Source organism: Wolffia australiana, chromosome 3 (assembly GCF_029677425.1).
Source record: "Wolffia australiana isolate 7733 chromosome 3, ASM2967742v1".
Taxonomy (NCBI): domain Eukaryota; kingdom Viridiplantae; phylum Streptophyta; class Magnoliopsida; order Alismatales; family Araceae; genus Wolffia; species Wolffia australiana.
The window spans coordinates 8,539,530-8,564,681 of NC_135837.1; the positions used below are offsets into that span (position 1 = coordinate 8,539,530).

Here is a 25,152-nt window from a genome sequence, read left to right on the forward strand (position 1 = left end):
CAGCACATTGGGAGGATGCCACATTAGGGTTAAAGAGAAAGGGAATATGAAAGGTAGGTGGAACTTTGGCATTTAGAAAAGGTAAATTTCATTAGTAAATTTTATTATTTATATCATTCTATTACACATCCGCATGTCACGTCCACCCCACAGGATGGGAAAAACATGGGACATGACTAATGTAACATTAGACTTCACTAAAAGACATGACTAATGGAACTTTGAGTATGGTGCTGCTCTCAACTTTGAATATTAGGGTCCTAGTTTTATTGATTAAAGGACACATCTCTAATCTGAAACAGTATATCACAGCAGGCACCTCTTCCTAATTTCAGAACGGACGGGTCATACTACATGGTTGGACCTCTAAATATACAAATAAAATATACACATACAACTTATATATTTACTACAGGGAGATCTATCATATGACGGTGCCATCCTTGATGGTGCAGTTCTTCAGCAGGATGACTATCCCCGACCTGATATAAAACCCCTCGGGCCCCCGGTCTGCCTCCTCCACTCGCTGGATACACATTGATCCATTCACGTGAGCCACAAACATATTGAGGTTTAGAGAGAGAAGAAAAACAAAGAGAGAGAAATGGTGAGAGAGATACCACGGAGGAAGAGAAAAGAGACATAAATGGAGAGATGAAGGAGATAGATTGAGAGATAAAGAGATAAAGAGAGACAAAGACAGGTAGTGGGAACGAGACCGCGGCTGAGAACCAAACTGAGAGAGTATGGAGATGGAGACGGTGGGCTTACGTCGGAGTTAGCGATGATGACTTTTTTCCCAATGCGCGCGTTCTTGTCCACGATGCAGTTTCTGGTCAGGAAAGGGGAATGACAGGAGTTACATAGGAGAGAAATACAAGGGAGAGAGAGAGGGGAGAGATAGATACAGAGAGGGAGAGGAAGAGGAAAAGAGAGAGGGAGAGAGAGAGATAGAGAGAGAGAGAGAGAGAGAGAGAGAGAGGGAGGGAGAGGGAGAGAGAGGGGAGAGGGGGAGAGAGAGAGAAAAAGATGGAGAGGGAGAGGGAGAGGAAAAGAGAGAGGGGGAGAGAGAGAGGAAAAGAGAGAGGGAGAGAGAGAGAGGGAGGGAGAGGGAGAGGAAAAGAGAGAGGGAGAGAGAGAGAGAGAGAGGGAGGGAGAGGGAGAGAGTGGGAGAGAGAGGGGGGGAGGGGGAGAGAGAGTGTGAGAGGGAGAGGGAGAGCAAAAGAGAGGGGGGGGGAGAGGATAGAGAGAGAGAGAGAGGGGGAGAGGGAGGGAGAGAGAGAGTGAGGGAGAGAGAGAGAGAGAGAGAGAGAGAGGACGCACTGGATTCTGGAGTGCTGTCCGATGCCGATGGGGACCTTCCCGTCGGCAAGTAGCGCCGCCCTCTCCGCCTCCGTCTGGTAGAAGTCCGCCCCCATTACTATCGCATCCTGCCCGCCATCCTCACAGGGTCAACAATCGTGCTTTCTCTCTCAATCTTTCTCTGTCTAATCTTCATATCTCAAACTGTTCTCTCTCTAACCTTCATTTCGACGCCGAACTCGAGGCGAGAGCGGTCCCCGATTATGGAATGCTGGATGTTGCATTGATCCAGGAAGCAACCATGGGAAATGAAGGAATCCTTGATCTGCATTCACACAGTTCATCACTCAAATATATCTAGAGAGAGAGACGCATGGTAGATGATGGAACCCTTTATCTGCTTTCACATATTGTGTAAGGGCCACGAAGAGCCCTCTATCTGCATTCTCATTTGACTTGGTGCTCAAAGAGACTTAGAGAGAGAGCGATAGAGACAGAGATATCATGCGAGACAAGAGAGATCTCTAAGGGAAATGTTGAATCTTTGATCTATAATCCTAGAAAGTTTCATGTTTCGCAGTAAGCTAAAGAGAGATAGGGCCGTGTGGGGTTAAGGAGTCCATGATCTGCCTATGCCCAAGGTTTACTGCCTACAGAAAGCTAGAGAGAGAGAGAAAGAGAATTGGAGAGATGAGAGAGAGACTTGTGGGTGACAACGGAATCCTTGAACTGCATACTAGATCTATGTTTGATCAAGAGTTTCGTGCTCACTGAAAGTTCTACTATCCTATATGGTCAACTGATTCTACAAATCTAGAGAGAGATGACGTAATTCCGTGGTCCGCTATCTTACAGGGTCACATGTTTATAGAAAGCTAGAGAGGGAGAAAAAGCCATGGAAACAAAGGAAGCCTTGGTTTGCACACATCAGGGTGAAGTCTTTACAGAAAGCTAGAGGGAGAGGCCCGTAAGAAGCAGAGCACGACTGCATTCCTAGAAGGTTGTATTCACAGAAAGCTAGAGATAGACATTTTGAGAGAAAGAAAGGGACATTTATGTCTTACGCACCTTACAGTTGTCCATCTTGGTGGGCGGAAGGTGCCGAGGGGAAGTGTAAAAGGGAGTACGTGGATCATGGAACTGGAACCTCGACTCCTGAAAAGACGGTGACATCAGAGGAGATAGAGATGGATAGTGCATGTGACCCATGTCAATCTTCATGATCATCCCACCTCTTTTGCAAGCGCCAAGTTGGCATCAAAAAAGGACTTGATTGTGCCAATGTCCTCCCAATAATCATGGAACATGTGTGCCTGATCAAGGAGCACGTAATTTTAGAGAGATGATGAAGGTAGAGACAGATAGATAGAGAACAAAAATAGAAACAGTGACCCACCCGAACGTTGTATTCGGAGACAGCCGAGGGAATGATCTCGGAACCGAAGTCGTTTGAAGTTGGATACCTCCATCTACATAATCAGAGCTGAGATAACCCGACAAAACCAAACTAGCAAGAAGAAACTCAGAAGAATTTATGATCAATCGCTTGCCTCAAAAGCTTGAGAAGAACGTCCAAACGGAAGGCATATACGCCCATTGATGCGATGTACGAGGAGTCCTTGGCTTCCTGATGAGAGAGCCCAAAGACCGTGGTGTCCACTTTCTGCAGCAGAGCAGTGTATCAATGGATGGATGAATGAATGGAGAAAGGGTCGGCAGATCGACAGGATGGGAAACGCGAGGAATGGATGAATGGATGGACAGAGGGAAGGACAGATGAATGGATAGACGGACTCAGTAAAGCGAAGGACAGGATAGAGAGATAGACGGAGAGAGAGTGGAAACATAGACGGATAGACAGACATGGAGAGATGAGTGGATGGATAAAAAGACAGACAGATAGATAGATAGATAGATAGATAGAGAGTGTGATAGAGAAAAGAGATAGAGAGGTGTGATCAATTTACCATAGACTCCAGCTCATGGCCCTTTGGTTTCTCAGAGAACCGAACAATGCGACCAAATTGATCGATCTTCATCAATCCAAAGTCGGATGCACGGCTGTAAAGAATTAAGAGAAATGGCATGAATAAGCCCATAACTTTTCTCTCCTCTCTCTAACTCGTACAAGGTAAGTAAGATGAAAGACTTTAAGGACATGCACCTGTTGACCATGGGAACACAAGAAACAGTGATATCAGCTTGGGTTCCTGTGTGTTTCTGCAAGAACATGAGGCCAACTGGTTAGCAGCGACTGCCTATTATAGTCGATCATGGCATGATAATGTGATAGGAAACCTTGATGTAGGTTCATATCAAAGAAGGGGAAAGAACATATGATCAGTCTGGGACGAGCCAGCTGAATATCTGGTGAGGCGATGGCAGGGAGGCAGGAAATTTCTGTACTGAGAGTGAGGGAACGAGAAGAAGTTGAGACAAGCAGCAACTTTGGTCACTTACATTGTGACCAAATTAGTGAATTATTCTTCATTCTTGGATGTGTTCCTAAAAGAAGGGCTGCAGCAACTCAAACGGAAAAAACTACCCAGCGAAAAAAGACCAAAATACCCTATATGATAAAGTAGCAAATCTACCCCTGATGGGCATAAAAGTGCCAAAGATATCCCTGGGAGGTGTTGTACTACCATAATGGATATTCTCATACCTTTATTAAGTCCATATAGTCCATTCTGTACAGCTGATCCCCGCACAAGATTAGGACATGCTCAATGTTCTTGCGCTGAGCATCCTGCATCAGTACAGAACATCACTTTACTTAGTGGACATTTATATATTGTCCTTTTTCTAAGTCTAAGGGGGAGATGATTGCCGACCTCAAAGACCCAGATGAACTGCCTTACAGCATCCGCCGTTCCTTGGAACCAGTTCATCCCAGCTTCTCCTGGTGTTTGGGTGGCTGCCAAGACCTGATGATGACAGAAATAAGTGGATCATGATGGCCGACTTATTCAGCATAATTATGATCACAGGTTGAAATTTTTATACTGACTGTAAAGTTGGATTATCCTTTACCAAGAAAGACTTGGCGGCTGTCGGAACATTCAACACAGTATGGTCATGGTTAATAAAAAACTGTTTTTGCTCATGGAGTATACCTCCACAAAACCATCACCAAAGTTGACTCCATTTCCAAAGTTGTAGGTCCGGGCGAGGTGGCGATTGAGGGACCACGAATTGAACTGAGTCATCACGTAGATCTTATTGATTCCACTGTTGATACAGTTGCTCATGGGAATATCAATGAGGCGGTAGGATCCTCCAATGGGCACCTGCAGTGATGAAAGCCGCGAAACAAATCTCAATCCTGTCGATGATCTCCCAAGTTTCCATTTAACCCGGAGAATGTAATCAAGATCTTCACATGAAAAAGGGAAGAAAAAGATGGAAGTTGAACACTTACAGCGGGTTCAGCTCTTCTGCTCGTCAGGGGAAACAATTTGGTGCCTGCACCGCCTCCGAGTATGATCGCCGCCACATTCTTCGCATTTGCTCTGATGTTGTTGAAAAAGGGGGCCTGGAAGGTCTGAAGAGCATGCTCAGATCCAGTAATGGCAGGATCAACAATCAATATTCTCTCTAAACTTCCTCTCCATAAGCTTACCAGAGCATCCTTGCCGATATCCGAAGTAAGGACACTGGAGACAGCGCAAATTGCGCGTCGCCGTCGGCCGGCGGCCGGAGCTCGGGTCACGGGGAAGACGGCACCGGATCCAGCCACTTCACTACCCCAGATCGATCGCTCAAGCACGCCGCCACCCCGGCGGTGATCATAATTTGCAGATCGACCATGGAAGGAGAATTTCATGATCATTCTCCCAGCATCCATGATGGCGGGAGTAAAGAAGATCTTGATAAAGCAAAAAGAACAGCGAATAAATCACCAAAGATAAAGCTGCTGAACATACGCAGAAACGAAGATTGGAGACTTACAAACCAGATTCAAACGCTCACCTCGTCAACAGCCGCTTGCTAAAATATAAACAGATTATAGAATCAACGATCTGTTTAGGCGTACAAACCGAGGCTGCAATTGTCACAAGAAACTTCCGATCAAGCCTGCAAGAACCACAGTCCTAATCAACGACAGTTCTCGGAAATATAGACATCGAGAGAGAAACAAGAACCACCGAACGCACAGATTTCCAGAGCCTTCCACGAAGGCAGTGAGCGAACCTGCAAGAACCAGGGAGAAAAAGAGAGAGAAAGAGACGTAGTTTCTAGTTCTGCTGTTGCAGGCAGCCTTGTTTCCCTGCTCGTGACCCCTTTTATACAATTTGCAGCCTCCATCTCACAGATCTTTTCCACCGTCCGTTCTCTCTTCCCTCTCTTTCTCTCTCTTCTTCCTGTCTCCTCTCGCAGTGTAACTCTCTAGTCTCGCGAAGAGTTCGGGGATCTCGCGGGAGCACTAAATTCGTTTGTTCTCGTCGTCTGACGTGGAACGGCGCGGAGAGAGAGAATGACCACGTGGGCGGCGAGGCTGCTGCCACCTCGGAGACCAAGTCGAAAAATCCCATTCGTCCACGTGGACTACCGTCGCCAGGTGGATCCACGTGGGAGTCAGATTTCGCTCGCGCCCTTATCATATCCGAAGGCACGTCATCGAAAGCGACGGGTGGGGCACGTGGACGGTTGAGATAAGCCCGAAAATTCACGTGCCCCGCCGAGACGAGAGAGAGACGTGAGGAACAAAAATACCGGTACATATTTTTTGTAGGAAACTCAAAAAATAATATTTATACACAACTATTTTCAATTAATTAAGGGAGGATTATTTGACCGAAAAACACGGGTAGTTAACGAGAGGCGAGGGCATCGTTAACCTCTTCGATGGAGCGGAAGCGGCGCCTCTCCTTGAGAAGCATCACGGCGAACCCGAGGGCCCGGCGCTCGCAGTGGGCCCGCAGGCTGACGTCAGCAATTGATTCGAGATCTTCCACGTGAGCGATGCCCACTATTCTCCTGCATGACACGTCACCATGTATTAGCAAGTCCTTTCACCAATCTGTTATCCACGTGGATGGCACGTCATAAACGAAACACGCGCTGCTTTCCTAGTCAGCATACATAAGAAAAACAGAGATTATCTATGGAGGAGAACTCATTTTTTTTATAGGCAGCGGAGAGATAAATTCAAATGTATTTGAATCCATCTTTCCATCATTATATACATAAGAGCTGGGCTGAGATATCTGGGATACCCATAAGAGATGGTATTTTTCGGGCAGGTCTGACTATTCCATTATAGTAAAAACTCAAGAATTTCCATCAATCCATCCATCTATCCATTAATGGATGAATATTATTCTCCAGTTTTGGAATATGTGATGAAGCTTCTATGGATCAGGTCTAATCTCCAATCTACACTAAACTCCCTCATGGACGACAACTCATGGTCCTTATACTTTTGTCGAAATTTGATGAAAACCTCGATGTACGTTTCTGTTGGGGAAGGTGGCTTTTTGAGAAGGGGTAGAGCGGGGAAGGGATCATAGACTGAAGGGACTGAGATGTAGGAGAGAAATTTTGGAGAAAAATTGAGGAGACAATGAATCTTCCTTTCTTAATTCTTGGCTTCTCTCCCAAAGATAAAGCTACATCTATTGAAAGGGAACTAGGTGTATGATCCGATCCAGACAGGCCGCATCAATTAAAATAAAAAGAAAGTTGCATCAATCGAAGAGCTACATCAGTGACTGATCAAATACCCCTTAGCGTCTAGAAAAACCAAAATAATATTGCGGATAAAATAGCCGAAAGACCCAGATGGATCAGAGGTAAAATAATACAAAGAAAGTTGCATCTGTCCACCCGTCCATTTATTATGGATCAGAGGTATTTTCCAGGCAAGAACGAGACATCCTGCAAACCCATGATAGGAATCCACTTCTATCATCTATTTATGACTCATTTCCAGGTAAGAACCTTGATCAGGATAGAAACTATCCAACCATTCATAATTCTATAAATATAATCTATAGCCATAGGGGGGAAAAATTGAAAAACGAATAAGAATGATGAATTTAAAGAGAGAGTGAGAAAAACGGGAGCTAACCTGATCATTTTTGCAGCGCCAAAGCCAAGGCTTTCATGGAGCAAATCTTTAGTGTACTCACTCTGAACTTGCTGTAGAAGCTTCGGATCATTGTATATTTCTGGGGGGTAGGCCTCACCGGAGCCGAAGTGCTCAGTCCACAGAGATACGAATTTCTTCTGGAAGAGATTCCATGTATCTACAACCATCTTCAAGATCCATTTTTTGTATTGCTGCACGAGAAAACAACTTCATTGTTAGCAATCGTAGTGCAATAATAATTCTAATAAAATTCTACATATAAGTATAGGGAAAGATATGGGCAGCCAGTGGAAAAGAAAGGAGAGCTGATATTTCACCAGCGGGTAATTGCTCATCAGAATAAAGAGGGGAATGACCTCACTGTTTTCTGTCTATGTTAATTCCATTTTCCCTATTATCAACGTAATGGTACAGATAAAATAAGAATGAAATAATTCCCCGGATCAAGGTCACACAAAGTCGGTGACACTTCCAAGCATAAAAGCTACATAGTTGAGAAAGGGAAAGCACAGGAGATTTTCTCTTATGTTCTCTCTACTTGTGACCTTCGCTTGGCTTCTTGTTTGTAATGCTTTTGTGCAAACAAGAAGCCACGCAAAGATAATCAGATGGCAAACAGAGAAGTGCGGAAACTCTCAAGTCTTTCCTCCTAATATCAATAATGCTTCTGTATTTCCTTTTTCCTCAAATTTCCTATAGCTTTATGACAATTAAATTCTAATTTAGCGATAATTAGGCCATTTCAATGATTCATTGCAGGGTTGTCTTTTCAACTGTCTTCTAATTCATCATTGTCTTTTCAACTGTGTCTTCAATCAATGGGTGACATTTGATGATGATGACGATGATCATAGTGCCACTTTTCAATGATTCACTTTAGGGTCAGCAGAGGATGGCCAATTGATAAGTACTACTTAAGATATTCCCAAAGGGGGAACAAGAGAAAGATGAGTCAACAACAGGCTGGCACGTGCGTTGACTAGTGGGTGGAACCGCTATAAATAAATGGAAGAAGAATCCGAGGACTTACATTTCAGAAGATTCAAGATTGACAGTTACGACACTCTCAGGGTATGGGGAAGCAAGACAAGCCTGCAGATCCACGTGGGGCCTCTATCAAGATTCCCTACTGTTATCTCTCTCCTCCACATCTCTTTCTATCTCTCTGGTGAATGTACGGAACTACTCAGAGATCAAACTCTGATCCACATTTGATCATTGGTTAGTCTTTGTCCAGTTAATGTCAAGGAAAGTCTTGATACAATTCATCAGTATCACCAATTCACCCAGCCATTTTCATTCCAAATTTCATCATTGTCATTATCACCCGTGTATATATTCAACACGATGGTAATAAGGGCTTTTGGAAACCTAAAGATGCTGATGATGATTAGTCATCAACAGATGGATGATGGTGACAGAGACGATGAAACAACAGCTCCGTAGAAATCAGATAACGACGACAATGATTATTTGTCATTGTCATCATTGACGATAAATCCTAATTCATAATACAGATGACGCATTAAAAGATCTCTTAGTACCTCACGATCTGCATCCATCTTCGCATGTCCATCTTGTGCGAAAAATGCCAACATCAGATTTCCAAGAAACGCTCCTATATCAAATCCCATTGGCCCATAGAAAGCGAACTCCGGATCAATGACTTGGGTGGAATCTACAGTCACCATGATGGAGCCAGTGTGGAGATCTCCATGGATGAGGGCTTGAGATCTCTCACAGAACCTGGCCACAGGAAAGTAATAAATAAGATTCTATGCGTTTTGAATATCAAAGATAACTGAAGGATTTGGCACTTCATACATTGATTTCAGGCCAGCAATCTCCAACTTTAAGCTGCCATCCTCTCGTATTGCACGGGCATCCTCATCCAGATGAGGAGCAGTCCAACGGTTATGCTGTGTCACCTTATAAGGGTCAGAGAAAATGACTTGTTCTGTCAGCCTGCAGAGTTCCACATTTCCACAAAATTCTGCCACTGAAAACGAAAATGATGTGACTGTCAGCGTTGAGCAACTGTAGAATGTGAACATGATCAAACTTTCATGACAATGTAATAGAAACTTTGGCATGAATGTTTAAATAAATAAACTATAGGGGGATAGCGATACACATTTATTCTTCTCAAGGAGTTATTGAAGAAGACTGATGCAGAAAGCCGATCAGGAGACAACACTTGGTTCCAAATTCAGCACGTGTGGGAACATATAAATAGCACAATTGGGGAAAGAGCGAGGATTGTCATTTTTTATCATTTCAGGATACTGGTTTTTTTTTTGAAAAGTCATTTCAGGATACTGGTTGGGGGAAACAACAAAGAGGCTGGCTCAGCAGGATCGAGCCTAATGTCCAGAGGGGAGATCTCAACCATAAAAGAAAGAGATGACTCTTTCTATTCTGTTCCTCTGATCTCTCACTCTCTCTCGTTGTTTTTCATCAATCTTGGATTCTCTGGACCAATCAAGTGGTTTCTTGATATGAAAGCGATGAAGCAAAACTCCGTTGATCAAATTGCTATTGTCAGCTGTTCTTGTCAGGTAGCAATGGCTTCATTGGAAGCATCCCTCTTGTGGACCCAATTCAACAACTTCTTGTTTATCCTATAGACGGAAGGGCTGCACCTATATAAATGAAAGTTTCCTACTTCCAAATGACAAAATAAACCCTGAAATGGGTTGGGGATCATACCATAATGACATTGAGACTAATGTGGACAACTGAATGATAAAATATTTATACATTGCATGAAACTTAAATAATGTGAACTTTCATGATAATTTTGAGAAGAAACACAGTGAGCAAGATGCAGGAAGGCTCATGACATATGTAAAACTGAAATTTTAGCAAGACAAAAATACTCGTTATTAAAAACCTTAGAAAAGCAAAACGTTTAACTTTGCAATAAACTGGGCCCATGTGCCTCTATGTCTTAAAAAACAGGTTACATGAATTGTTAATTGTCATCTACCTCCGCGTCTATGATCTGTTGTTGAATTATAAAGGAGAGATGTGAAGAAAAGTGTTCTCGCTAAGAACTCTGACATATGTTCTGCAAGCAAAGGGTACTCGATGCAAGCAATGAGTCCTTTTCTGAGAATGATGTGTGGAGGCTTGAGGTAGCGCATTGCAATCAGTGCCATAGTTCTGTCAAAGAAGAAAACTTCAGGCACATGCCCTGGGCAAATTTCACCCTGTTTCTTCAACCCTAGCATCTCATAATAAGCCCTGTCCTTAGACATTGGCCAGGACTCCCCTACGCAACGGATGTATGGTAGAGCCTGTTCAATAAAGAGAAAATAGAATAACATAAAGAGGAATTAGTGACTGTTAGACAAAGAAAATTATGATTTCCCAAACTAACGGCTATAGAAACTTAAAATTAGGGTTCGGCACATCCGACAATGTTGATGTTTTGCTGATGATGGTGTCAACTTCAAGAGCCACTAAAGACGAAAAAATATTCTGTCAGCATCAAAGCCAATATCACCTAGGGTGGTTGACATTGACATTGACATGACCTTGATGGAGTTGACAATTTTCAATAGAAGTTTACTGAGTGGATGGCTGACATTAACCACGGGATATCCCATCAGCCATTATCAGTAACCTCGTCAATACTAACGAGGGTAGTTCACATTGAGGTTGGATGAAACCTGTCTAAATTGTGCAGGATAGACAAGGATAAAGAATAAGAAAAGTTCAACACCATATTCTACAGTGATTGAAAGTTGTTAAGATCCTAACAGGGAGAAAAAATGGAAAGAAAACAGATGCCAAAACATCTAGTGTAGTTTTGATCTCATGGTTCTCCGCAGAACATGTAATGAGTTTCGCTCTATTTTAATGCAAGGTGGATTTTCATAGCAGAATTAAATAGTTTTAGGAATTGAGTTTTTGACTCTCCATAAAACTTTAATAATGCTTATATATGCAATACAACTCTGGAGGACGGAGAGTAAGAGAGGTGGTTCTCATAAAAGGCTAAACATACTAGAGAGATAACTGTTTTCAGATTTGAGTGTAAACTGTCGACAACTTGTCCTCGTAGAGTTAAGGATAGGGAAAAGAAAGCTCAGAAAAGATTTTGGAGCCAAAAGTTGAAAATATTTCCAAATTAAAACGATAAAAAATATAAATGGTAAAAGAGAATACTCTATCGTCTGAAAATGAGTGTTTGATGAGATATAAAACAGATTGAGGCCAATGTATAGAAATGAAACTGAGATTCCATTCGGACTTTTTTCCCCTCTAGTTCCCCTCCCCATTGTTATATCCTCAAATGCTACTTATAACATCTGACTTTAGACTCTTTTCCTCTGATTATTCTCCATTCCATGTGCCCTATACAGTAACCGAATCAGCTGAAAATTACCTAACTTGGTTTCTTGACAAAAATGGATATAGAAAGCCATAAGGGAGATTCTTTCTTCTAATTGACAGAAGGCTTCAAGATTTGGTCGGCACAAGTAAACAGGTGGTGCTTTTGAGGCGAAATGTCACAATGCGGAAAAAAGAGTTCAATTTTATTCAGTTTTAATTTGAGATGATCTCATCTGTGCGGCGTCCCCGATTCCAAGTTGACTTCAGTAATGGCGCCCTTTTTATGTATTTCGGGAGAAAGAATTCTGGGTAGTGCTCGCAAAAACATCAAGAAGAAAAATTTCGATTGATTTTCAATCGATTTAACATTTCTACCAATCATCTGTCAGACTTGATCGACCGATCGAATTTTCTGATCATTCAGGATTTTGACCGATGGGAATTGATTGATACAGGCGATCGATCATCCACATCGGTCGAAATCCTGAATGATCGATCATGCTCGACTAGAGTCAGAAATAAAGAAGAAGAAAGCGAGTGTCAAGGTCGACGAACTAAACCTGCTTTACGACGACCGATCCAGACGGTCCAGCGACGATGTAGACGAAGTTGAGGTTGCCGTCTCCGACCTCTTTTACGTCGATTACTCCTTTCCCCGAGTCAAATCCGATCAATTCTCTAATCACCAGCGTCGATTTGATGTAATCCACGAGTTGGGTTTCATCCAGGGGCCTGAACGGCCGATCTGGCGACAAAATTGTCTGTGGCATCTTGAATCACCTTCCACCGCGGAAGGATTTGAACATTCCAAGGAACAAAATCGGCTGGCTTCCGACTGAACTCGTTGGAATTCGATCTCTTCCGCTATTCTAGCGGGATAATTCTTAGCCCCATGATCGCATCATAGACCTGGCAGCAAATTCTTTGTACCTGGCCCATATTTTGCTGGACAATTTCACACCCGTCATCATTCCCACTCTTCTTCATGAACAATGGGCCGTGTAAATGGGCCAATCATATCCGTATGCGTTATCCGTAATCAGGTAATGCGTTATCCGTTCTCGGAAAATTGGGGAGCGCAGCCGACATCGGTATCAGATATTGGTAATGGATATTGTTATCAATTACTGAACGGATAACCATTCCAGATATCGTTAGCGTGAGAATGATATCAGATGTCGATATCATTAAGAGGATAACGGTTATGTTATAGGATACGATATCGGAACGAATAACGGATAAGGATTATGGAATAATTCACTCTCATTTTTTCTGTCTTCTCCTCTCATGGCAATAGAAACATACCCGTCTTAGAGTTCAGATCCAGCGCCTTCTAGAGTTGCAATTATATGAAGTTGTCTGCAATATCCGTAGTAACTTCCTCGATTTTAAAGACTCGCAATTCGTTGCCCATGAGAGCAAGGTGCACCTGTTTCTGTGAGGGCATCTGGAAAAGGGTAGCCGCCATAAACAAGCAAAAAAAAGGTTGGGAAGTCAACCAAACGTACAATTTGATGTAGGACAGCTAGAGAAAGAGACGACTGGGGGGTGGATATGACAATGACGGGTGGGGGGTACTGGACGGGTTGAAGGAATGGATAAAACAAATCACAGAAATCCACGCGTTCGAATTCAGAGTTTAAAATCGGTGAAATACTGGTGGTGCAGCTCCGATCCTCATCGAGGGCGGGAATACTGTCTTCAACCACCGTGACGATGCCGAAGCACCAAATTCAATACCCAAATTCACGTCACAAAAGAAACTCTCAAAGAAAATTATTGGAAATTCCAAACAAAATCAGGTCTGACGGCGGTGGAGACTTCTCACGGAGTACTGGACGAAAAACACTTCGACACCAAAGAGTTCAAGCGTACCTCGGCACCGTAGTGTGTGAAGAGGATGTGGGAAATTCGGGTCGTGACGAGATTGGGCGTTCGGGGCATTGTATGACCCACTGGACGAGAAGATCTGGATGTTCCGGGCATTGAACGGCCCTGGTTGAGATTCGGTCTGGGTACTCGGTGGCCGGAGTGCTTGAGCGTAGGACATCGTTGGGGGGACGAGTGACGTGTGCTACGACAGGGTGTTGCGGATCCAATTGTGCGGTCAGTTGGCGGTGGGTCAAGGGGGGAGTCGCCCCCTTGAGGGGTGCGGGGCAACGCCCCGACACCAAAACGGTATGCACGACGTCCTGCCCCAGCGATGGCGTCTGGGGTGTGGGCTGCCGAGTTGGAGGCCTGCACGGCATCGCTTGCGCGGGCAAACGGTGGCGACGCCAGGGGCGTTGGGTGGCCTAGCGCCTTGGCGAAGGGCGGCCAGGCACTAGGGCACAGGGTCGGCCTGGCGCTAGGGCGTGGGGGCGGCCTGGCGCTAGGCATTGGGCGGCCTTGCGCCTGGGCGCGGGGGGGCCTGGCACTTGGGCGCGAGGCGGCCAAGCGCGTGGGCGATGGGCGGCCAGGTGCTTCGGTGCGAGGCGGCCTGGCGTGAGGGCGCTGGCGGTCTTGCACCGGGCGCTAGGCGGCCTGGTGCTTCGGGTGCCGGGCGGCTTGATGTGAGGGCGATGGGCGGAAAGGATGAGGGAAGATAGGAAGTGATAGAGAGAGAGAGAGACGAAGGAAGAAGAAGAAGGGAAAGCGGGAGGGAGGCCGGCGATGACGACGGCGGCGGCGGTGGCGGTAGGGGTGGAGATGGAATAGGGGAGGCTGGGCAGTCCTCGAAGAAGAGTTAAAATAAACTCAATTCTTGAATAATGACTGCCTAATTGTTTCTTGAGACAATGGCCTATACATATAGGCCTTGTAGGAAAGAGAAAATACAACTTAACGATGAGAAAATAAAGACAAGAAATTAAAGACGAAAGACGTGCTTCGTGTCACGTCAAGGCCTAGTTGTTGATCTGCCGTTGGCGACGTGTCATGATGCGTGAAGGGGCATGTGTGCGTGGAGACGTGCGTGATGCCGGAGTGTTGATTTCGTCCGATGAGAGTGGTGGCGTGTCTGTCGCGGCGGCGTTGACTTCGATGGTGGTGATGCGTCCAATGTCGATGCGTTGGCGTCCTCGCCATCAATTCCCCCGGGGGTGCAAAGAACTCGAGTAAGCGTCTGAAAACTCCAGCGGGGTCACCAATTCGTGGCGCAAGCGAGCCAGGTCCTCTTCCGTGATCGATGTGTCGTCCGTTGATGCTTTGCCCTGCCAGCGAACAAGAAGCATTGGAAGTTTTTAAGCAGGGAACGAAATGGGCCATCTTCAAAAAATGATCCACAACCACCATGATAGAATCATAACGTTTGTTCGTTCTTGGAAGCCCTAACACAAAGTCGATGCTCACGTCGTCCCAAGGTTTTTGAGGGACCGGTAGAGGGGTGTATAGGCCGGTGTTTTGTTTAACCTGCTGGGCGAGAGCACATACACGACATTGGGAGATAATATTAACTACATCTCGCTTAAGGGATGGCCAATAGAACCGGTGCTCGACCATGGCAATTGTTTTATCTCTCCCAACATGTCCACTAAGGCCTCCAGCATGTGTTTCCCAAACCAGGAAATCCATAAGAGAGGACTGTGGAATGCATAAGCGACGGTCATAAAAGAGGAAATCTCCTTCAAGGATATGGTCTTGGAGTTCCAAATTTGGTCGCTCGTTGCCGGTCCGGATAATAGGCGCAAAGTCTGGGCAATCAGAATAGAGGTTCTTCATCTGATCAAATCCAATAACCTCAACTTTCATAACATTCAGTAAGTGGACTCGTCTACTCAAGGCATCAGCGACCCTATTTTCAACACCTCTCTTATGTTTGAGCACGAAAGTATAGGATTGGATATACTCTATCCATCTAACGTGTCTGGGGTTAAGTTTCTGTTGGGAGTGGAGATATTTTAAAGCTTCATGGTCAGAATAGAGAACAAACTCCTTAGACAATAAATAATGACGCCAATGACGCAATGATTGAATAATGGCATAGAATTCCTTATCATAGGTGGAATACCTTAGTTTGGCATCGTTTAATTTCTCACTGAAGAATGCGATGGGGTGATTCTCCTGAGTCAATACTCCACCAATCCCGAACCCCGACGCATCACAAGCGACCTCGAATACTTTATCAAAATCAGGTAGTCGGAGGATGGGGGCTCGAGTCATTTTCATCTTAATTTCGGTAAAGGATTTCTGAGCTGCGGTAGTCCACTCAAAAGGATTCCCTTTAAGACATTCTGTTATCGGGCCCATGATGGTACTAAAATTGGAAATGAATCATCTATAAAAGGTTGCTAATCCGTGGAAGCTACGAACATCATGGATACTTGATAAACTGAATTTTTGAGTGATTAAGATGCCTTAATTACTGTCATTGTGAAATTCAGATTATGCAATTCAATTTATAAATTTACCCCAATACTTATATGTATAGTGTGAATATCAGGGATCATCCAAGAGAGGCTTAGTAGGTAATGAGATGTTCAATCTGATTAGTGGATTTTGAGCTGAAGTTGGGAGAGGAATATATAGGAGCTAATAGGAGATAATAGGATTTCTTGATCTTGTCAAGAAAATTAAGAACCTCAGGATGGTAAAAATAAACTAGGATTGTATTTATGAGAAATCTATTTAGGCCTCTTGATCTTGAAATCAAGATCAAGAAGTCAGAAATAGAGTAGGGACTAAGATAATATAAGTGGGAAGGATAATCTATATAGGAGTTGATTCAATTTTCTCAAGAGTTTTTAGGAGGTGTCTAAGTTTTAAACCAGAAGGAAATGAAATCTATCTAATATTTAGTTCATTTTTGTTTTCAAGGCTCAATATTCATCTCAATCAAAATCAGATTTGATTCCTAGAAAGGGCCAGAACATTTCGCCCAAGCCAAGGGGATTTAGAAGAATACAATCTAGAAATCAAGACCAGAAAATGCAATCAAATAAACTCAGAACCTTGTTTGATCCAAGAACTTCCTCCTCTGTCTGCTCAGCTGTGGATGGAAGACTCTAGAATGGGCGGAGAGAAAAGAAAAAAGGTTTAAGTACCTTGGGTGAAAGGGTAAAGTCCTTTCCCGTTTGCCCTCGGTCGTCCCTTCATTACAAGACCTCTAGAGATTTTCTGGCAATTTCCACCGTTGGATTGAAAGTATATGAAGTGAACAACCCACAATCAAAATTTGAGCATGATCCAACGGTGGAGTTGCGAGATATGATGGTTCGAAATGGGCTGTCTCCCGACTTTACCATTTTCTCTCTCCTCCGCCTCCTCATGTTCTATGCTCGTTTTGGCTCTTCTTCTCCGAATTTTTCCCTCCAAAATTGTCCAATCTCCTGCTGAAACATATCATCTAAAATATTTTGACTCAAATAAGCCTTTTGTCAAATGTATAAATATATTCTGATATCAAAATGTATTGGAAGAATACCAAAAGAAAATCAGAAAAATCATATACTTGCCAAATTAACTTCATTTTGATTTAGTGCTCAATAAGTGGTTCTAATGCAGATAAATGATAATTCCATATGAGAATATGCATTTAAACCACTTTAATACCCCCAGATAACACATATTTATATCATTTTACAACTGAATTTGTGTGTTATCATACCCCCACGCTTGAATCATTGCTAGTCCCTAGTAGTGGCATACATGAAGTCCTTACCATACCTTTTGATAGCCTTTCATTTTGACACCATGCATCTTTGGGAGATGGGACTTAGAAATCCAAGGCCAAGAAACTCATCCTCGGTCTCACATACCAGCCTTTAATGATAGCCCCCTTAACCATTAGAGTTTTCACTCCTCAACAAGTCTTCCAACCCCACCATGACAATGTACTTCCTCTCTCCTCTCCAACCCCAATCACCATCCTTCAGTACCTCTGTTTGGCCTTGAGATACTCATGTCTTGATCATTGTTCATGCTTAATCTCTCTCAATAAGCTTCCTTTTATCTGAAATAGTAGGGTGCCATTCTCCTCCTCCTGTTGAGTACCCTTGCATGGTGAAGCAATAGAGACTAGGTGGGTGCAATTGCTAAGGGTATAGTGGAGAAATGGAAGTAGTGAGAAAGACAAGAGGATGTGGCTGATTGATATGGTGGTAAAGCTACTTTGGACAGACAACTCCCAAGATTTTAGAAGAAATGGGGAAGGTAGAAAGGGAAAAAATGATCCTCCCAACTTATCGTCCAATGTGTGAGAGAGATTTTTTCCCACAACTCGATGATGTATGCTTTGAATCTTAAAGGTTGTGCGCCAAGAGAAATGAAAAGGGAAAAGAAGAAGATGAGACACAAGGATCATAACCCCAGATTTTCATTTTTTTTTATAATACATACTTTTTCCTCTTTTTTTTGTAATTTCCTTTTTTTATTTTTATTTTTTATTTTTCAAGAGGGGGTATATACATGAGGAAAGAGAGGGTATGGACTAAGACAGAGAGTAGTGGACATCCCTGAAGTCTTCAAAAACAAATGAGGAGATCGAGCACTTGTAATTGTCATGATCATCAATGCTCAATGACCTAGAGTCGCCTTCTCTACTGCAGGGAAAGATGTGCCTTCAACCATATACACTAACATATTGAGTTCCAATGCTTCTCTTTGAGAGAATATAATGGTCGATTAGGAGGATCAGACAGAGAATAAGGTTGAGAAGATGTAGATTGAAGGTTGGAAATAGGGTTAAAAGAAGAGAAGAAGAGAGTATCATTGTGATACCATTTTTTTTTTTTGAAATCAGAGAGATAGATGGACTTGGGAGATGAATGTCCTCTATAACTTAGGATAAAGGTACCTATAGGTTGAGCGATGTAGAAGTGAAATGGTGTAGGACATGGATGGGTGGTTATACGGTATGGGTAATAATGGTTGGTTAAGTAATTAAAGATCATGTGATAGCATAAGGCACATGGACTTGGAGAGATGGCTCTTTCTATCCAACATAAGATTGGCCTACCAAGAGAGTAAGCTCCCTTTTGCAACTCACCAGGGCTTACAGCTATATACCTCAGGGTTACTTTAGAGAGTCCTAAGGGTGAGAGAGAGTGGCTGGGGAATTGAGAAAGAAGTACCCCTCTCCCATCTGAGATGAAGAAAAATTTAGGGTTATGGCTCTAAGAGGGTTTTGGGTATTCACTTCTAAAGGCTACCTGTGGGCTTTTGGAGAATTATATGGCCCAAACTCACATAAACCCTTCACATCCAGAATAATGGCAAAGGGAAATAGTGAAAGATATCCCAAGGTATGATAAGTTGTGTGATTAAATGAATGATATGGATGAACCACGTAAATAATGATGCATGAAGGCTAGAATTCAGAATAATATGCTGAAGAGTATTCATTAGTGCAAGAAATTTTCCACAAAATTAAGCAATATGTTATCATGAAATGATTCCCCCCCTACTATCACATGCATGGTCCACAATGCTTAATGTGGAAAGATAATATCATAGTTAAGGGAGAGAATGGCAAACAGTGGGAGGCCGATAATTTTGGAGGCACATATTTTGAATGATAATTGTGTATTGCTTGTTGGATTGACGATGAGGGTGAGGCATGATTTTCAGTCACCTAGGCGACCATCAAAACTCCGGAGTACCTTCATTTCATGTTACCAAATTTTGGTTTGTTCTTGGATCTTAACCTGCATTTCACAAATAACAAAGCAAACCCCCACAAGAAAAGAAACAAAAACTAAAATCAGAAAACAGATCCAACTGCCTAAATGCCTTAAGAATGAGATGGATTAGGTTCCTCCAGATCTAGCTCCTCATTCAAAGGTGGACTCTCGTGTTCTAGATATGGCTTCACTCTCTGTCCATTCACTTTAAATTCGGCACCTGTCTCGACATTTTGTAATAATTATGTGCCATTATCAAAACATTTAATTATAGTGAATGGACCGTCCCATCTAGATCTAAGTTTTCCAGGAAACAGTCTTAGCCTTGAGTTGTACAACCAAACTTTTTGGGAGGGGTAAAGAGTTCTTCTACAAATATATTGATCATGAAAGGCCTTCATTTTGGCTTTGTATATTCTGGAGTTCTCATAGGCTTCATTTCTAATCTCTTCCAATTCATGCAGTTCGAGGAGCCTCTCTTTTCCTGCCTCTTCCAGAGAGAGATTAAGTTTTCTGATAGCCCAGAGAGCTCTATGCTCAAGTTCTAGGGGTAGGTGGCAGGCCTTACTGTAGACCAATCTATAAGGTGACATTCCCAAAGTGGTCGTATAGGCGGTTCTGTATGCCCAAAGGGCGTCTGTAAGCTTTGTGGCCCAGTGTTTCCCATCAGGTTTAACAATCTTCATTAAGATTTTCTTAATCTATCTATTGGATACCTCCACTTGCCCATTGGATTGAGGGTGATAAGGGGTAGTGAGCCTATGTTGGACTCCATACCTCTTTAATAATCTTTTGAAGTGTTGATTGTTAAAGTGGGTTCCTCCATCACTTATGATGGCTCGTGGACATCCAAACCTTGAGAAAATATGTTCTTGGACGAATTTTAAAACTATTTTGTGGTCATTTGATCTAGTAGGAATGGCCTCTACCCACCTAGAGACATAGTCCACCCCAACTAATATGTACTCATAACCATATGAAGCAGGGAAAAGTCCTAAGAAGTCAATTCCCCATAGATAAAAAATTTCTACCTCTATAATGGGCTTTAGCGGCATATGATCTTTTCTATTATTATTGACTACAGCTTGGCATCTTAAACATCTTCTACAATATTCATAAGCATCTCTATGCAGATGTGGCCAATAAAATCCGCATTGTAAAACTTTAAATGCAGTTATTTTGGAAGAATAATGTCCACCACAAAGTGATGAATGGCATGCTTCTAAAACAATCCACTGTTCTTCTTCTGGTATGCATCTTCTATAGATTTGGTCAATACCTAACCTAAATAGTTCAGGCTCATTTCAATAATAATACCGGATGTCTTTATAAAATTTCTTTCTATCCTCGTAAGTCCAGTCATCAGGAATTTGACAAGTCACCAAATAGTTCACTATGTGCGCATACCAAGGTAATTCTTGGCCCTCTACTGCCAGGATATGCTCATTAGGAAATTCCTCAATAATAGCATTAGGTGAAGGAATGGATAGGCGAGATAAGTGATCAGCAGCACCATTATCAACACCTCTCCTATCCTTTATTTCTACATCAAATTCCTGCATAAGCAGGATCCACCTCATTAATTTGGGTTTTGTTTCCTTTTTACTCAACAAAAATTTTAGGGCAGCGTGATCAGAAAAAATAGTAACTAAACTACCTATTAAGTAACACCTAAACTTATTCAAAGCAAAGATAATCGCAAGCAATTCCTTCTCAGTCGTAGAGTAGTTCACCTGTGCATTTTTAGAAGGAACGAGATAGAATTTTCAAGATGTTCTCTATTAGCATATATATAGATTAGGAACTATATCTTCCTAGACTTTATTTTATTTTTTAGCAGATTTTTAATTGTGATAGTAGTATTTAAAATGGTTTTAAAAAGGATAGATTTAGAAACGACACACGAAGTGTTTGAAGAATTGTCTCACAGGCGATTTTGGATAGTTTGAGTTTTTGCTCGAAATCGATTCAACTCAATTTCGAGAAAAAAATGGATAAAAGGTGTGTTTAGTTGATTATGCTAAAATCTAAATCAATTGAACTTCTAAGCTTAGAACAATTGAAATACTTACCGGATTTTTGCGCCGACTCCGAGTCGCCAACGGCTTCAGACTCCGCTCCGATCGCGTCATCCTTCAGGTAAGGATTTCTTCTCCGTCTTCTTCCTTTCTCTCTTCTTGTCTCCCTTCAGGTCACGGCTCTTTCACCGTCGTTGACCGAGAGACAGAGGAGAACGATAAGAAGGTGGAGGATCTTCTCCTCCGACGATTAAATTTCAAAAGCTCAATTCAATATTCCAGTGGCAAAAGATATATTTCTTTACAACTCTTTGCTATTTTATAGGTCATGAGTGGTCCTAAGACCATCCTGACCGGTATGGGATATCTCCGGCGAAGTCTCCGGCGGCGAATCAGCCGAAATCTGCCTTCTCGTCACCGAATTGGCTTCGCCGGCGATGGAGATGGTGGTCTGAAGAAGAGGATGGTCGACAGTCATTCTAACCGTCGGATCTCCCATTTAGAATGTCCAACGGCTACGATTAAATCGTGGACCCAGTAAGTTTGGTGGACCCTTGCTGTGTCAGTGGCGCCTCATCAGCGTCGGCTATCTACGTGGTCCTTTTCGATTCGTCCACGTCGGATTCCGTGCTGAGCTGTCCGCCTGAAATCAATAGAAAGAAAGTTAACAGATGATCTTGATCATTCGATATTCCGAAGGAAGATCGACGGTCAAGATTATAACCTAGTTTTTAATAAAAGCCCAAATTAACGCGGGCTTCAGGCCAGGATGGCGCGAATCCCGATCGGGTTTTCATCTTCAAATTTATTTAAAATTGCGGCTCGATGGGCCGCGATCGTTCTCATCCCATATTGGCCCGGCCCGATTGCATGTGAGATATGGGATTTTGCAATCCCATAACGACGATTTTAAAAATATCAAATTGTATATTAAGTTTGCACTTCCATTAACATTGAATATAAACTCGCATTTACCTCTGGGCGCTGATGTCTCCTTTCTAACTTTGACGCGTGGCCGTTGGCTGGGCCTGCGCTTCGCGCACAGCCTGCAGTTGTGGCCTTTGCTGCGGGCAGCGTGTGCAGTACTCATGGCCATGGCTGCACCCTGGCTTAGCTGTGGTCATCGGCCCTTTTTTTTATGTTGTTAACATTTTTTATTCTATAATTTTTATTCTTGTACTTAAAAATCACATGTCTTAATATGTTTATAAATGCAAAAAGCATAAAATGTGAATTTTTACACAATGAGTGGGTCTTTTCATAAAAGTGGGATTTTAACCTAAAAATGCATGTTCATTTCATTTACATGTATAAAAGTGGGATTATAACCCCTTATTACATGTAGTTTTTTCACACATGAATAGTGACTCATCCCTAGGTGCGTTCGATAAACCAAAGGGCATGACCTTCCACTCATATAGTCCATCTTTGATCTTAAAGGCGATTTTCCACTCGTCTCCTGGTTAGATACGAACTTGGTGATAACCGCTTTTAAGATCAATCTTGGAGAAAATTTTCAAGCCTGCCATCATATCAAACATGTCGTCAATGCGGGGAATATGAAACCTATACTTGACCATAATCTTATTTATAGCTCTACTGTCTATGCACATGCACCAACTCCCATCCTTTTTGGGGGCCAGCAGTGCGGGTACAACACACATGCTGAGGCTCTCTTGGATGAATCCCTTGTCCAAGAGTTCTTGGACTTGTCGCTGTAGCTCCTTGTACTGGTGGGGTCCATCCGATAATGAGGAAGGTTGGGTAAAGATGACCGCGGAATGAGATCGATGGCGTGCTAAATTTCACGCATGGGGGTAGGTCATCGGGTAAATTGTTAGGGAAGACACTTGCAAATTCTTTGAGTAGCTGAGAAACCTCGGGTGGTGGAGTGGTGTTATCCTCGGAGGAGTGATCAGGAATCACAGCTAAGCACATAGTCATTTCACTATCTAACTCCTTTTGAAATTGGTGACTGCTAAGGATACACAAGCCTAAGGATGGAGGTTTTGGTGAAGGCTTTTGTGGACTTTGGGTACAAGGATGCCGCGTAATTTTCTTTCCCCAATGGATGAATGAACAAGTGTTGCTCCTACTGAAAAGATGTACATCGTTATCATATAGCCAAGGGCGGCCGAGGATAATGCTGCCCACCTTCATGGGTAGCACATCGCACAATACGTCTTCTTTGTATGACTGAACCTTCAAAGGAAGACGTCATTGGTTCTTTACGGGAATCGAGGTAGCATCAATACAAGATACATAACGGGTTAGGATGGTCGATTAAAGGCAATTCCAAGCGTGACGTCATGACATCGGATACGGCGTTAATACAACTGCGACTGTCTACGATCGTTTTACACATCTTGTCACGAATCTTGAAATATGTATAGAAATATGGACGTCCTCAAAGCGGAATTATCGGTCGAAGGCTGGGTAAGGGTACATCAAAAAATTCCTTTAACAGATGTAGAAGGATCCCCACGAGGAAGGGTTGGTGGGCAGTCGGTGATACCAATGAAGCCCACTAAATCTTCCTCGTGTATGAATTCATCTTCAACATAGCTATCTATTCTATATTCTTCCTCGTCGATAGGTTGCTCATCTAAGGAGGGGACATCACCGGAGGGTTCCTAACCTATATGTAAGGCTCATGTCGGGGCATTGAGAAGCTCTATGACCGCGTCCCTGGCATCTAAAGCAAGTCAAGCCAGAGGGGCCAATATGTGCGGAATTGGGTTGAGGAGGAGCCCTAGCAGTGGAATCGAGGGAAGAGGATGGGTGCGTGTTTGGTGTAGTGGAGGACGGTGAAGGAGCTGGAGGACGGTGCTTGGTGGTAGTGTGAATTTTAGTGGGAATGGGAGGTGGTGCCGGGAGAGCTAATGGAGGATTGCGCTAGGCCACACGTTTGGAATAAACAGCATTTGATGAGTGTGTTCGGTCGGTGAGAGTAGGGCGATTGTATACGGGAGTATGGTACAAGTTTTGACATAGTTCTAAGTCCTCTACAATCTGATAGGCCTGCTCGAGTGTGGTGGCTTTACGGACAAGCAATTCTGTCTCTAAATAAGGATTAAGAACAGTTCTAAAACGGGAAATAATGAGTCAAGGGTTCTCATCAACTCAGCACCTTATATAGAATTCCTCAAATTGAGTGATATATTCGGAGAGGGGACGTCTACCCTATTGTACTTTGTGCCATTGGTCAAGAAGGTTATCTAAATAAGGAAGTGGGACATATTTCTCACGCAGTTTGTCCTTCATATGGGGCCAAGTATCTATGGGTGCTTCACGACGGTTTTAAACAAAAAATTCAAGATTTTCCTAAAATATTTTTGCTTGTCCCCCTAATCTCATCTTGACGTATTGGACTTTCTGCCCTTCTAGCATATTGTACCACTTAAAATAACTATTCAATTTGGAATCCCAATCAAGATACTCTTTAGGGTCCCTAGATCCCTCGTAGTATGGAACATCGGCTTTGACGTTATGCTGAATTTGCTGCCACTGGTTGTCGTGAACTGCATGGCAGTGATCGCGAGGGGGAGTCACATCCTCGGGTAGAAATAGATCGTTCCTGTCTGGACGATTCCCATTCCAACCACGGTGTCTATCATCTGGCGAATAAGGATCATTCCGAGGGGGTTGATTCCTATCACGCTCTAGGATCCTCTCCTCTAGTAGATGGTAATCGTCTCGTGGCAAACAATTTCCATCATGTACCAGGTCTCTATTGACAGGTGGATAGGGATCGTTACGCGGGGGATGATTCCTATCTTGGCCTGGTGTTATAGGCTCA

The 25,152-nt window shown here is 43.1% G+C and overlaps 2 protein-coding genes across 4 annotated transcripts; both read right to left on the bottom strand.

Moving 5' to 3' along the window:
• Positions 1-306: 306 nt before the first annotated feature.
• LOC144700859 (glucose-1-phosphate adenylyltransferase large subunit 1-like) lies at positions 307-5,650 on the bottom strand. Of its 3 annotated transcripts, none has more exons than XM_078572416.1 (17): positions 5,497-5,650; positions 5,275-5,379; positions 4,925-5,170; positions 4,724-4,846; positions 4,419-4,592; positions 4,137-4,229; positions 3,968-4,051; positions 3,467-3,522; positions 3,270-3,363; positions 2,853-2,965; positions 2,699-2,771; positions 2,535-2,615; positions 2,371-2,457; positions 1,523-1,627; positions 1,324-1,430; positions 772-832; positions 307-526 (listed from the first exon to the last, which is right to left on the bottom strand). In XM_078572416.1, the coding sequence occupies exons 3-17, from the start codon at positions 5,147-5,149 to the stop codon at positions 425-427; spliced, it is 1,578 nt and encodes a 525-aa protein (XP_078428542.1). In that variant the 5' UTR covers positions 5,150-5,170; positions 5,275-5,379; positions 5,497-5,650; the 3' UTR covers positions 307-424. The 3 variants fall into 3 exon arrangements, with proteins under 3 accessions (XP_078428542.1, XP_078428543.1, XP_078428540.1); XM_078572417.1 differs by having other exon boundaries at positions 4,724-4,837; positions 5,460-5,646; XM_078572414.1 differs by having other exon boundaries at positions 5,460-5,643.
• A 354-nt stretch (positions 5,651-6,004) lies between these two features.
• Positions 6,005-12,684, bottom strand: MTK (S-methyl-5-thioribose kinase). Its single transcript, XM_078572418.1, has 6 exons — positions 12,298-12,684; positions 10,386-10,695; positions 9,221-9,395; positions 8,941-9,142; positions 7,376-7,587; positions 6,005-6,282 (listed from the first exon to the last, which is right to left on the bottom strand). Exons 1-6 carry the CDS (start codon positions 12,505-12,507, stop codon positions 6,117-6,119), a joined length of 1,275 nt encoding a protein of 424 aa, XP_078428544.1. The 5' UTR covers positions 12,508-12,684; the 3' UTR covers positions 6,005-6,116.
• Positions 12,685-25,152: the final 12,468 nt, after the last annotated feature.

Coding starts and splice junctions, on each gene's coding strand:
- LOC144700859 (XM_078572416.1), bottom strand. CDS start 5,149: ATGGATGCTGGGAGAATGATCATGAAATTCTCCTTCCATGGTCGATCT. Junction 4,847..4,924: donor ATATCGGCAAGGATGCTCTG/GTAAGCTTATGG, acceptor CATGCTCTTCAG/ACCTTCCAGGCCCCCTTTTT. Junction 3,364..3,466: donor TGTGTTCCCATGGTCAACAG/GTGCATGTCCTT, acceptor AATTCTTTACAG/CCGTGCATCCGACTTTGGAT.
- MTK (XM_078572418.1), bottom strand. CDS start 12,507: ATGCCACAGACAATTTTGTCGCCAGATCGGCCGTTCAGGCCCCTGGAT. Junction 7,588..8,940: donor AGATGGATGCAGATCGTGAG/GTACTAAGAGAT, acceptor TTTCTCGTGCAG/CAATACAAAAAATGGATCTT. Junction 6,283..7,375: donor GGCGCTGCAAAAATGATCAG/GTTAGCTCCCGT, acceptor CGTGTCATGCAG/GAGAATAGTGGGCATCGCTC.